Below are 14150 nucleotides of genomic sequence, written 5' to 3' on the forward strand. Positions count from 1 at the left end.
GTCTGTCCCATTTAATTTGGCGATATATTTTTTAATTATGTATAACTTGTATTTGATTTTTGTTGGAAGAATTGTCACAATGCTAGTATTCATATATTTTACAAATTCACATTTGCAGTGATTTGTTTTTAATTGTATGTCTGGTATCACTGATAATGAAATTAGTGATGATAACACAAAATAAAATACGAATAATAAAAGAGCTTATAGTCGCAGAATGACTATTGGATTAATATTACGGCAGCTATCGACAAAAATACACTTTATCTGATTATTAATATATCCACACTTTCATAAAGTTACATTCCAATCGAATAACATTTCAATATGTAAGATTGGATACACTATAAGTTCTTTTAATTGAATCGTTGGGTTTCAAATCATTTCCAAATATAGGTACCACATACATTATGGACTTACTTTAAATGGAGTTCAATATAAACTATTAATTATTCTTTTTTTAACAATTGTTATTTTTATTATAATTTTAATATTAATTAAAAGTTACATTTATGTATCTAAATATATATATATATATATATATATATATAAAATTTATATACTTTAAATAGATATATTCAAATTAATGGATTATTACTTAAATAAAAAAAATATTGAATATAGAATTTGAAACTCATAACTTTTTCAAAATATATAGCTTTTAGTAGCGCTAACATTTAAGAAAAGACAACTAAGAAAATCAAACTACAAACACATTAATGCAAAATAAATTGTTGAAATAATTAAAAATTTTCTTCTGTCTATAGTTGAAAATAATATAATGTAATATATATTCTTTATAATATTCTTGTAAACATTTTTTTAATAATAAAATAACTTTATAACCCAGTTACAAGTATTTGAGAAAATTTGTAGAAAAACGCAAATAAACTGTTTGTCGTACATATTGTTCTTTGAAAGATTATGCAGGACACAAAATTTATATATTTAAAATACAAATACACAGTTTTTGTTGTTTATTGTATTTTTTTCTACGTGTAGTAAGCTGTAAAATTAAGATGAAAGTAAAATAAAATTTATGTATAAAAAGCGACATTGATCGGATAACACACTCTCGTTCGCACTTTGAAACACCATCACACCAAATCACACAATTTTAAAAGGAAAAGAATAAAGAAAGCATAGATATGTAATCAAAATCAAAAAAACATGTCCAATAAAACCAAAATAGACAACATTGATTGATGATCGTCGATCGATCGATCTTATTCCATTCTCTCCGATATCACAATATTAACTTGAGGAAATTGGGCGGGATTTTGTTCGGTAACTGCTAATTGAGCTAAACGTTGATTAAGTTCCTCGTGAGAATTAAACGATCCGGGCGTTACGAGACATAAACTATCGCCAAAATATTCACCATACGGTGTACACAAACGCCAAACAACTGGTTCATTAGTACATAAATCGGCTACAACTTCACAGGTATCACCGGGTCGTACAGTGGGCACTTCAATGCGACGTGTTTGACTGTTGGACATTAAGTAACAACCATTTGGCCATGACTCTGAGCCAATATTTTGCAGACTCCATGCCACCTGTTGATTATTCGGTTGTGTTTGTTGTATAATTTTCATTGATGGTAATGTTTGTCCATTGCAAAAGTCTAAATAACAACCAACAGCCGTTTGAAGGTTCCTGTAATTAGAATTTATAGTTTTTTTATTACTACATAAAGTGAAGTAAATTTAACAAACTAAATGAAGTATTAGGGATGAAACTAATCTGAATTGAATAGGTATTTTTTATTCTTAAAAGAAACTTAATCACAAAAGCAAAAGATTCATAAATTGCTTAAGTTTAAACCAACTCATTTCATTAAGGCTTCTTTTAGAAAATTACTTTAAGATTGGGTTCATTATAACAACTACAAACAGATTTCAATTACATATAAATCAGGAAGACTGCATAACTAATATCAATATTTTTATAACTTTAATTTCGTTAAAGCAATGTGCCGGTTACTAAATTTTCTTATACTACATTTTTTAACATTTTAAATTAGTTTATATGCCAAATATCTGAATATAATTGTTAATACCTCCATGTAATTAACATTGTGCATAAATTCATTCCAATTAAGTTGTAACTTTGTGAATTTCTTATACATATATTGAATTTTTATGAATCAAACTTTTAATTTTAATTTAATTTATTGTCAGTTTTATATTGAACTAGACATGGACGGTAAAAGAATGTTCTCCTGGAAAAGTTTTTACCCAGTTAGCTCTCTATAGTGTCAAATTTCAAAAAAGTACAAAATACCTATCAATTATTTTATTTTATATTAAAGAGAATATATTTCGAATTTCTTTTATATCTTTGCTTCTTTATGAGATATTAAGGATACCAAATTTACTCATTTCATCCTCTAAACGTCTGTGTTTCCAAAGATCCTTTCTTAGTGGATCTATATAATACCAAAGGAAACAATAATCAAAATTTCATGACTCTAGCTTTTACGGTTTGGTCTTGGCGATGATAAAGTCAGTCCATCACTCACGCAAGCCTTTTATATATATAAGTTGTATTATTATGTAAAGATATACGATAACTGTCTTCATGATTATGCTCTTTAGAAAGATAATTTTGTGTAAATTTCCATGTTGTTAAAAAACTTTTGATTTTAGTTCCAGTTCTTCAAAATTAAGTAAAAATTTCAAAAATACAATGTCTGTACAAAAATTGCAATATCTCAAAAACTAGAGCTAACCGAAAATTTTAATAACGATTTTTGAAATCAACGGGTCGAAATATATAGGTATTAGCTATTTTTATTAAAAAGGAACGCAAAAGGTTCGATTTTGTTGACTTGTGTAATTAAAAATAGGCACTCCTATAAAATGTTGTTTTTGTAGTTTACTAATTTTCTTACGAAAACTCTGAACTACACATTATTATCTTGTTGCAACAAAGATTTTCACAAACCAAATTAACTTTTTAGACTGTAGTATGATAATTTAATTAATTTTATTTTATATAACTTACCAATTGCTCATTTCTAAAAAGAATCTAGCCGCATCCTTATTCATTTGATTATTCATTAGGCTATGAAATTGTTCGATTAAATCCTCATGGTCTCGTGTGCCCAAACAACTAAATTGCTGCAGCAACAGTGAATCAAAGTCAATGTCAGCAGCATTTGAACGTGCCTTGTCGTAGTTTTGTGGTGGTGCTGGTAGTGGTATCGGTCCTCCTAATGGACCATGATGCGTTGTAGTGCCGTCGAATTGCTGTTGTTGAGGAGACCCGAAAGCAATTGAGGAGGAATCACATTGCATTTGTTGACCTTGTAAAACGGCTGGTGATGCGGATTGTTGTTGTTGCTGCTGTTGTTGTGGCTGACCAGTCTGTTGGGGATCAAATGCATTATCGCTTATATCCATATTGTCTGCAAGAAGCAAATAAAAAATTATAAAAAAGAGAATTAAATAGCATTTTCCTTTGTCATGATCATTACAACAAAATTTATTTTCTATTTCTTTCATCCAGCAAAATACACTACTCTTTTTCTACTTTTTCTTTGTTTTCATTTTTAATTTCTTTTTTTACCCACTACATTCTTTATTAAAATTGTTGCCTGCCCTTTTAGGTGAAATTCAAGTGTTCTTTCTTTTGGAATTTTCTCTTACTTTACCTTAGCTTTTTTATGTGGAATTTCGTTGTTAAATTGTGCTTTTTGTGTAATAGTTGTTTATTAAAAGATAAGATCACTTTATATGTTTATTTTTACAAAATTTATGATTGAAAAATCTAATTTTCCTTTTCTCTGCAGTTGATAAACAACGTAAAATGCAATTTAATAAAAATAATAATAATGCTGCCAGACGGTGTAACTTAAATGTCTGATTGAACTGTGTTTAGTTAACACTTTGCCATGTCAAAATAATACAACACTGATCGATAAAATAGTTTATGATAAAGCCGTTATGTAAAATCACCACTGATAATGCAGTTTTATTAAATTCACCACCGACACCATAAAAGATCGGTGAATTTCTATTGTTTACCACATTTTTCATCGAAATTTTTGTTTGTCTTTTTTAACACTAATTTGAAAAACCCACCACACCAAAAAAATGTTAGACTCACCACACAAAAATAGTGGCGAAAATTCATCACACTAAAATAGTTGTGAAAAACTTCTCCACACAATTCGCACCGGACCGACGATGCAAAATCGGTCCGACATTAAAAATACATCTCTCCCGTTCCCGGCTTTTTGGGCCGTTAAAAAATTTGCGCAAATTTATTCTAATTTGGGGAGTGGTTTTTTGTAATTTATGTCGAAAATTTATAAACCAATCGAGAATTGTAATTTTTTAACACATTTCACAAAAGTTGCATTCCAAAAAAAAATCGCTAAAACACTCATGTTCCACAAAACCGAGCTGCCAGAAAGAGAAGAAATAAATCATATTTATTTGGCAACACCCTTTAAACGAAATTTCATTAAATTTATAATCTGGCAACTTTAAATTTGTTGGTAATCTATAACCATCTCTTTCCAACACATTGCTTTACTAACTGGTTCCAATTCAATCAAATTAGACAGCTTTTGAACTTCAATTCGTGCGGACGTGTGGTACGCTTAAATAGAGAATAAATATCTGATTAAAAAACACAATAAATTAATATATTTATTACAAAAAGTGTTTAATTGATATCACAAGTGAAATTTGAAGAAAAAGGCATTATAGCACATTTACTAAAAAAAGCCTGACATCGAATATAAAATAATAATATCGTTTTTATATAAAAAAATGCGCAGATATCAAAAATCACAAGTTAATTTTTTTTCTAATGAAAAAAATAAAAAATTCCAAGTGGAGTAGTTCTGTCGAATCGTGTGTAGTGGAATTTATTTTTCTCGTTATATTTTTTTGTTGTTCTTCTTTTAACGAATTCTAAACGTCAGCGCTAGTAGATATATATGAATATATATGCCAGCGTCAACATAAACGTCGCGTTTAACGTATGATGATACAGAGTTTGAATGTGTATTATATATGAATGAGTTACTGTTGGTATTTGTGTGTGTGTAAAATTAATTGAAAAACATCAGTGGTATAAGAAAAATAAAAAATAAGAATCGAAATTAAAAGAATAAAAAATTAAGCAGAGTGGGAGCGGTGACGGTTATTATTTGCCCTCCGCCTCACGAATAAAAACCCGTCATATATTTCCTTTTTTCTGTTTTTTTTTGGCTGAGTATTTGTTGTGTGTAGCGAAAAGTGGAAATTTTTGTTATTATTTTTGTTGATATGTTGTCATTTACTTTGTATTTATCAAAATCTTTTCATCCCATTCTCTTGTTTAATAAAAAATTAAATTCTACTGCTAAAAACATCAAAATGAACTATGGATGATAAAATTAAAATTATCATATAAATTTCTGACGTTTGTGTGATTTTTAATCATTTAACAACAACAACAACACAAACACCCAACAGAGAGAGAAAGAAGAAGAAAAAGTGAACATAACAAACAAAAACAAGTGCAAAAAACAAAGCGACAGAATTAGAAACTTGAAAGGTGTTTTTTTTCCTCAACAACAACAACAACAAAAAACGTTAAAAAAGGAACGATAGATAGATAACCAACCAAGAAACAAACAATAACAATAAAAAATTTTGAAAAGAATAATTTATCAACAAAAACGAAAAAAATAAACAGTAAGTAAAAATATAAATAAACGCTGCTAAAACACGGAGAGAAATAAAAAAATGTTGGTACAAAATGTTATATTTATTTTTTTTTAATAAAAATCAAAATTTAAACACTGCATTCATTCATTCGTACAAATAATGAGTCATTTGCTAAAAATAAATAAATAATTATTTCTTTGTTAGCTCAAATGCTGGTTCAAGTCCACTTTTAATAATTTTTACAGGATAGATAGATTATTATTTATGTTTTTGTTTATTGGATTTAGGTGGATGGATTTTTTATTACTACTACAGCATGTACAAAATATATAAAATTGTTTTGCATATCCGCAATTTCCCAAAATTTTAACTAAAGTTTTCAAAGTGAATTATATAGTTATATAGTGTTTTTTTTGGGATTTAACGAACGGCCAATTTTTTTTGATTACCTTATATTACGAATGAATGAATGAATGAATTTAAAAATTATTTTTATAAAAAGCTGTGAATATAATGCAAATGAGCCCTAAATTTCTTAATTTCCAAATGCAATCTGAATGAACCATTTAAAAAGATATACAAATTAGACTTCTTAACATCTATTACGGCAAATTACCATAGCACCGTCTTATAGCCAATACATACTGTCCTCATAATATAAGAATTGTTATAGCCTACACCACTTTAGTGGGAGGGTATATTTGGTTTGCAACATACAAAAATATTCATCTTTTACCCACTTTAAAGTATACCTATCGTTGTCTGATTCGATTAACCTATGACCGTCCGTCTCGCTCTCCATGTAAACCTTGCGCAGAAGGTACATGTCGCAATTTAACACTTTTAAATTCAATATACATATGTTTAAAGTAAGCGTGATTTCCTCTACCAACATATATATAGGACTAGGCCCATAATTTCCCCTACTCCCCTTTGAGACCCCTTGTAAAAAATCTTTTTTTGGCACAAAAAATTTTAAAAATATTCCAGAATAAAGTAAAAAACAAATCAAATCCTTTATTATTTTAATAATTCCCATTTTTAAAATACTGACTGGTGTAGGGTATAATATGGTCGGCTATACCCGACTATACTATAAAAACTAAGTGTACTTAAAAAAATTCTAAAATGCTTTCGTTCGTTATTTTTCAAAAATTATTTTAATTATTTCCATATAAATGTATAATATTTTCTATTTGTTGAAAGTTTCATAAAAAGGATTTAAAGAACAATGTTCTCTTTAAGATACATACGAAAAAAGATTTTCATAGATAAAAAATCAAATTTATGTAATCCTAAAATATTCCGGAATTTCCCGGGATTTGTAAAAGCCAGTCCCGTTTGGCATCCCTAAAATTCAATACAAAAGTTTCTTTATAAAAAAAATATGATTTTTAAATATACTCGTGATGTAGTGTATCATCTGGTCGGTCATGCTCGACTATACATTGTTTTATTATTAATCGTAGAAAGTTGTTATTCGGTTTAACGAATTTTTCGTTTTTACGGTTAACTGGGAAATCACTGTATTTCACTGAATTCCCAACATAATTCATTTTTTATTAGAATGATTTAGTTCGAGTGATTATTCATATTCTATAAAAATTGAATCAAAATGGAATGTTTTTCCATTTTAAAGTATTTTAGCATCGATTTGTTAGATCATAATTTAGCATGATTTGACTTTTGTAAATATTTCTATTTTTTCAGATATTTGTCAGTTTTTTTTAGTTCATATTTTGATATTTTTCGCTTTAGTTTTTAGTTTTTAAAAATACGTTCTTTAACTTTATTCTTAAAAATTAAAAAAAAAAAACAATAATTTTAAAATTGTTGGTATATGTATTTCATTACATTCATTTTCAGACTTTTTATGCTTTTCAAGTTAAAAATTAAGAACTTTTGAGCAAATTTTAAGAGCATATTTTACTACATATTGAAAGCACTAAAAACTCATTTTATGGGAATATTTTTGGTTTCATAGGCAAGTTAATATACAGTTAACTTCAACCTTTATAAAATGTTTTCTAAAAGAAAAGAAATAGGAAAGTATAGTCATTTTTTGTGTAGGGTATAATTAGAATTATGTATGTACATTAAAATAAGATATTAGTATTTTATTTTATTTTTTATACATACATTTATATTTATTTAAAAAAATTGTTATGAAGATACTTAAAATGTTTTCAAATCAAATTGATGATTTCTTTGTAAAGATTTTTCCATTTATTATTTTTTTTATATTATATTGATTAAATTCTTTAGAATTTGTATAAATACTATTTTATATATTGTTATAGGTAATATTGTTTTGCTTATAATTATATAATCTATTTTCAGAAAACAACAAGTTCTTGTTTATTACTGCTATTAACATTTAATTGATTTTTATAAATTCTTTTTTTAATATCAGTAAATGTCTAAAAATCACTTAAAATCAATAACAAAATTAATACTAAATTAGCAACAGTATAAAAAGTGTTTGAACACATAAAATAAGATTAGACAAATTTAACAAAATATTACCACTTGAAAAATCATAAATAACTTATCAAAAACCTCAATCGCTACAGCGCAGCGCCATTTAATCAAATTATTTTTATATTAAAAAACAATGCAATATTAGTTTGGTTTAAATTTAAGAAATAAAATTTTAAAATTTAAAACGTTACGAATAAATATACTTTTCTTTTAAATGGGAATATAAATATGTTTTTATCTATAATTATATATTTTACTGTTCATTATTAAATTTTTTGCTATTAAATTATTTTGTAGAAAAAGTGTTTAGTAGTTTAGTTTCATTCATTTATTTATACATACATATTTACAATAATAACACAAAAATATCTGTATTTATTTTCAATTTTACAAAGCTCAAGGTGCTGGTGGATCCCCTTCGTAAATTCATTAATAATGCTAACGACATTTTTGTAAACAAAATCAATTTTTTATTATTACTTATTTTTTATACCCTACACCACTATAGTGGGAATGGTTTATGTGTTTGTGCTGCATTTAAAGTATCCCATCCTTAGAATAATTTTCATAGCCGATTTGATGAGATTTGGTTCCTGCTTTTCTTCTGACCAAAAATAAAGCATATTGAAAGTTGTTAAAATCGTCCATTATTTCGCCTTAGTGATGAAAAAATATAAAAAGGGGACGTTTTTTTTAAATAAAATATCTTAAAGCGTAGAACACGAAGTAGGTATGAAAAGGGCGTAATGCTTTGACGCGAAGTCGCGTAGTGTGGACCTGTGTAGTTTGTGATTTATTATTAAAAATAATCCACAATAATCTGACCAGATCTAATCAGAGATAAGCATTAAGCAAGAGAGATAATTAAATTTTCTTTAAAATGAGCAAAAGTTCGACTTTGTATTTAAAGATAATAATATTTCAAATTGACCACTATTACATTCAAGAAAATAATATTAATTTTATAATATCAAATCTAATGAAAATTTGGTAGTCAAAAAATGATTTTCAAAATCAAGGTTATTCGATTCAGCTATGACACCATTTCCTACAAAACTACATGAAATAATAAATATACATATATTGGAAAAAATTTTGTTAAAAGGAATTTTCCCCACCCCCAAATCGAAAATTTTTGATTTGCGTTGGATCCGCTTCTGGATAATAAGTTATTTATATCCATAATTTTATTTTAATTGGTCGATTATATTAGTAGATATTTAAAAATTAAAATTGTACGACTTTGTTGGCTTCAGCCATTATAATATACAAATTTTCTAAAAAATAGCTAGGTGTATATGATTTTTGATAACATTAAGGTGGTCCATAAATATAAAAATTCATATAGGTATAGGTACTTCGAGTATAGATATACTATATACAATTCTTGCTATATACCTATGACCAAATGAAAAATTTCATATTTTCATTCAAAACTTTTTAAACATTTAATTTTTGGACAGATTGTAAATGTATGTCAAATTTGACATGAAAGGGTACAACGTGGTTTTATCTGAGAACTGAAAATACCTACAAAATTTTGATAGTAAAACAACTCTATTTTAAGGACCGGTCTAATATATATTATTCATAAATATATGTAAAGCTTAAGGAATTTCTGTAGGCGTTTTTTAAGAGGAATATAAATAAGATGATGAATAATGGTTGTGCGATGGACGGTCAAGCGATTTACTGGAATAACGTACAAAGTAAATGGATGATGAAAGAAATGGAGGTATAAAATTAAAATAAAATCCGGTAAATAATTTCAACTATAAGCGAGAAGAAAGCAAAAAAGAAAAACACACCAAAATAAAACTACACAGCAGACATATCGCTGATCTAAAAAACCAACGACCGACCTTATCTTGTTATGTTGATGAAAATGAATAAGAAACATAAGAAAATAAAAACAAATACTTGTTGATCTTATTATTGCGTCTACGGCAGCAGCAATAAGAAGAGCAACAAAAAGTACAATTGTCAATAACAAGAAAATTATAGAATTTTATTCAACAAGAGGGCTTGTTTTTTATGTTGTAATTATGATGATGTTTTTGTATTTATGGTACAAAAACAAATTCTACAAAAGATATAAAAATAAATTAAATAATAAAGTACAAAAAAAACACAAAACCGTTGATGGGTTTGGCACGAGCATATCATTGTCACGGCAACAATAACAGCAGCAGAGCACCACTACCATCACCAACAACAACAACAGCAGCAGCAGCAACAAAATCAAGTTTTGTAATAAAAGTAGCACATAGCAAAGAGAGAAGTAAAACAGAAACAATAAAGCAGCAACTGGTGTTAAATCTAAAAAAAAACAACCAACAGCCACAAAAACAAAATACTAGACAGATTTAATAAAAAAACGCAAAATAATTAAAGAATGAATAAAGAAAACACACACAACAAAATCCTAAAATGTAAAAAAATAATCTTAAACAAAAAACTATGTAAATACAACAGGGAGTAGTAATATTATTGAAATTACGTTAAATAAGCAGAAAATAATTTGTTGCTATCTTCTTTACACTTCTCTCTTTCACGCAATTTTTTCTTATATGCCTTCTTCACTTCAACACTCTTCTTTATACTTACTTACATACCTACTTTCTTCTAAGAAATTGCAAAATTTCTTGGAATTTTTGCATAGAAAAATAAGCATAAAAGAAAAATACAAATTAACGACTTTGCAAATAAAGATGACAAAGTATAATATACCAACAATAACAAAAATTAGAAAAAAAAGCATGGCAACGTATTATAAAATAAAGCTCAACACACAATTTAATTTTAATAAATAAATACTTAACAACTGGAACGTCGAAGAAGATGTTGATGAACTATGATACTATGGCATCCATGAACAGAAACTACTAGATCTTATTGGTTAGTTTTAAGAAAACCCCTTTAAAAATTCACGTATCTAAGTATGATTTGTTACTATTTAATAATGCATAGTTTTTTTTTCTTTTATTATCCTATGCAGGGCTCAACTAAACTAATTTTGGCAAGGTGAAAAATTGTCTGTTTATTACAAACTCCTTGTCATTGAATCAAAATACTACTTTTAAAATACATAGCTATAGTTTAAGCAGTTTTGAAAGTGTATATGTATGTAAATACATGAATTTTTCTAAAATCTCTTGTAGATATTTGCTAAGACATTTACAATATATGTATGTAACAAATTTAAGAGTTAACCTTATGGATGAAAATAATAGTACTAGGTAAATTTTCTAAAAGATGTTGAGTTTTCCCTAATTAATTTGTCACTTAAAAAACATTAGGTAGGCATGTTATATATCAATGGAAAGGTAATTTTGTCTATTTTTCAAAACTGTATATAATTTAAAAAAAATTAAAAAATGTTTTTTATTCAGATTTTGCGAAGATTCAAATTTTTCAAATTGTAATAAAAATTTAATTATGAATATTTTTTAATGAAATTTTACAGTTAGGTAGATTTTTTTACTCAAAATCCAAAATTAAATAAAAATTTCGAATTTTCTTATTAGAAATCCCGGAATTCCCAAAAAAGTTTTAAAAATTCCAAAAAATGTGATTTTTTGGTTTTTTGCCTATTATATCCATACCAGGAAAATCCATATCCGAAATCCGTTACAAAATGATTAAGAACATATTGGGTCATATAAAACAGGTCACTATAATTTATTATCGACTATGCGATTTGAGAATTTTTGACCAAATTGAATTTTCCATAAAAATAGGGTTTTTTTGGATGGACCTGGTCCCCTTGGTATCAAAAATTTTTAGGTCTTATTTCATTTATCGTATTTAATGTAAAGTCAGCTTTCCATAAAATATAAATTTTATATACATCTTCTTAGAAACTTTTTAGATAACTTAAAAAGAAAAATATACTTTTTTCCCAAAAAATGGCAAAAAATCGCTTTTTTTAATTTTTTAAATTAAAATGCCTATAACTTTGGACTCAGTCATGATTTTTACATAATTCTTTCACTGCTTGATATATAAACTTGTTGTTAAGCGAATAAATCGGGAATATTTGGACCCGCTATTATCAAAAAACTAAAGGACGGTAAAAATTTCAAAAGTTTAATTTTCAAATGCGAATATCTCCTAAACTATAAGAGATAATTTACTGCATTTTTTATAGTGCTCGATGAGGAAATTCTACATACGAAATTTTTTCGGAACTCAAATCAAGAAATAAGATCGTTTTAAATATTTAACATAGCCGAGGTGTCCTAATTTGAGAACCCCCCGCCGGGCCCCTGGTTGGCCTATAAGGTCCAAATTCAAAACCTAAACTCGACAACACATCCTCTTTGTGCATACCAAATTTCATTAAAATCGGACCGTTTAGAAGTTACGGAATTATTTCCCTCTTTTTTTCCTACACCACTGTGCAACCGTAGCTCCCGATTTGGACGTCAAGTATACTATTATCTCTTTAAAAATTCGCACAAGTAATTTTTATATAAGTATTAATCACACTGCAGATTTTCGTAATGATTGGCCCTTATTTGACCCTAGCCACCATACAAATCCCCCTTCAAAAATGTCTTAAACGTCTAAAATTGACTTGTAACCATTTGTATCGCAATTAATCATAACAAAACTAACCATTATTTAAAAATATATCCTTTTCCCAAATTTACCGAGGATCGGCCCATATTTGGCCTATACTGCTATACAATGCCTCATTTAGAAAATTTTGTTTTTATCAATTAATTGCTTAAAAACTTTGGAATTAAGGTAAAATTCAACATTAAAATTTCCTTATGAAAAATAAAAATTTTTAAATATACTCATGGTGTAGGGTATTATATGGTCGGCCATGCCCGACTATACTTTCCTACTTGTTAAACATTTATTTAAATGACGACATTATTGAACTTTCAGACGTCATAAGAAATTTGAATAAATGTATTTAATATGCTCAAAAACAAGTGTGTTTTTTATATACTAGGCCATGATATCCCAAAAACTTGATGTAATTGAGAATTTAAGCTGAGTTTTTTAGAAAAATATAATTTTGTCTATCTGTTATTAAATATAAATATACATTTCAGTTATTTCATCAAATACCACTTAACAAAAATTCCTTCGTAGTGGTCAAAATAACAATGTTTTGGTTCAGCCGTTTAGAATGTGCAATGATCAAACAGTCAGTAAAGTGACTCTTTTTTATATTCATATACTAAGTTAAAAATCTTTTCGAAGTTTGCCTTGATTACTTTATTCAAATATTTTTTCTATGAAAAATGTTCCATAGATCATAAATTTTTTCTATGAAAAAAATTTCAATTTATTTTTTTTATTACATATTAAGATTACATTGTAAAAAACAATTTTTTGTGTATTTTTGTTTTAATAATAATCTCGTTTTTAAGTTGCTCTTATTTATTATAATTGTATTTTTTTTCGTATATTTTACAATATAAAAAATGAAGAATACTCAATAACAAGTAAGAGTGTTTGATTCGGTTTAGACGAATCGTACACACCCATCATCTAAATATATGTGAAGAGCTTTGAATTTTTTTCATTACGTACGAGAAATTCCGATAAATCTGCTTTGATATATTTAAATATTTTATCGGTTTAAAAAATTTCATTTGGTTCCCTTTTTAGGTTTTAGCATAATCAGATTTTGCTTATTTTTGTCTATTTTATAACGGTTTTAGAATATTGTAAAAATATATAACATTGTGGTCTAAACTTGGAGAGTTGCAAATGGAATGACAAAATAAGTATATATATTAATGAAAATTTGTATGTCTACAAAAAATATTACTCTTTTCTTCTCTCTTAATAACAACTCTATGAGATACATTTTTAACATATGTTTTGAAATGAGATTTTGTTATTGTTTTAATTGATGTTGTTATTTCAAAAAAAAAAAAAATATTTGTTAAATAAATAAAATCAAATGAATGAACGAACGAGTTACAAAATGAATAAAAAACTAAATTTGATTAGTCATTGTTATCAATTTTATCA

The 14150-nt window shown here is 26.8% G+C and overlaps 1 protein-coding gene and 1 long non-coding RNA gene across 3 annotated transcripts; one reads left to right on the top strand and one right to left on the bottom strand.

Moving 5' to 3' along the window:
• Positions 1-762: 762 nt before the first annotated feature.
• On the bottom strand, positions 763-3831 carry LOC111674977 (protein ILRUN). 2 transcript variants are annotated; one of them, XM_023435673.2, is made up of 3 exons: positions 3659-3831; positions 3010-3412; positions 763-1659 (listed from the first exon to the last, which is right to left on the bottom strand). In XM_023435673.2, the coding sequence occupies exons 2-3, from the start codon at positions 3405-3407 to the stop codon at positions 1227-1229; spliced, it is 831 nt and encodes a 276-aa protein (XP_023291441.2). In that variant the 5' UTR covers positions 3408-3412; positions 3659-3831; the 3' UTR covers positions 763-1226. The 2 variants fall into 2 exon arrangements, with proteins under 2 accessions (XP_023291441.2, XP_046802923.1); XM_046946967.1 differs by lacking the exon at positions 3659-3831 and adding an exon at positions 3482-3585.
• Positions 3832-4576: 745 nt separating this feature from the next.
• LOC124419072 lies at positions 4577-5645 on the top strand. Its single transcript, XR_006940377.1, has 2 exons — positions 4577-4606; positions 5475-5645. It is a non-coding gene; the product is annotated as an uncharacterized LOC124419072 (long non-coding RNA).
• The last annotated feature ends 8505 nt before the right edge of the window (positions 5646-14150 follow it).

Source organism: Lucilia cuprina, chromosome 3 (assembly GCF_022045245.1).
Source record: "Lucilia cuprina isolate Lc7/37 chromosome 3, ASM2204524v1, whole genome shotgun sequence".
NCBI lineage: Eukaryota > Metazoa > Arthropoda > Insecta > Diptera > Calliphoridae > Lucilia > Lucilia cuprina.

Coding starts and splice junctions, on each gene's coding strand:
- LOC111674977 (XM_046946967.1), bottom strand. CDS start 3,509: ATGAAAGAAATAGAAAATAAATTTTGTT. Junction 3,413..3,481: donor AATAGAAAATAAATTTTGTT/GTAATGATCATG, acceptor TGCTTCTTGCAG/ACAATATGGATATAAGCGAT. Junction 1,660..3,009: donor TTTTTAGAAATGAGCAATTG/GTAAGTTATATA, acceptor TTCTAATTACAG/GAACCTTCAAACGGCTGTTG.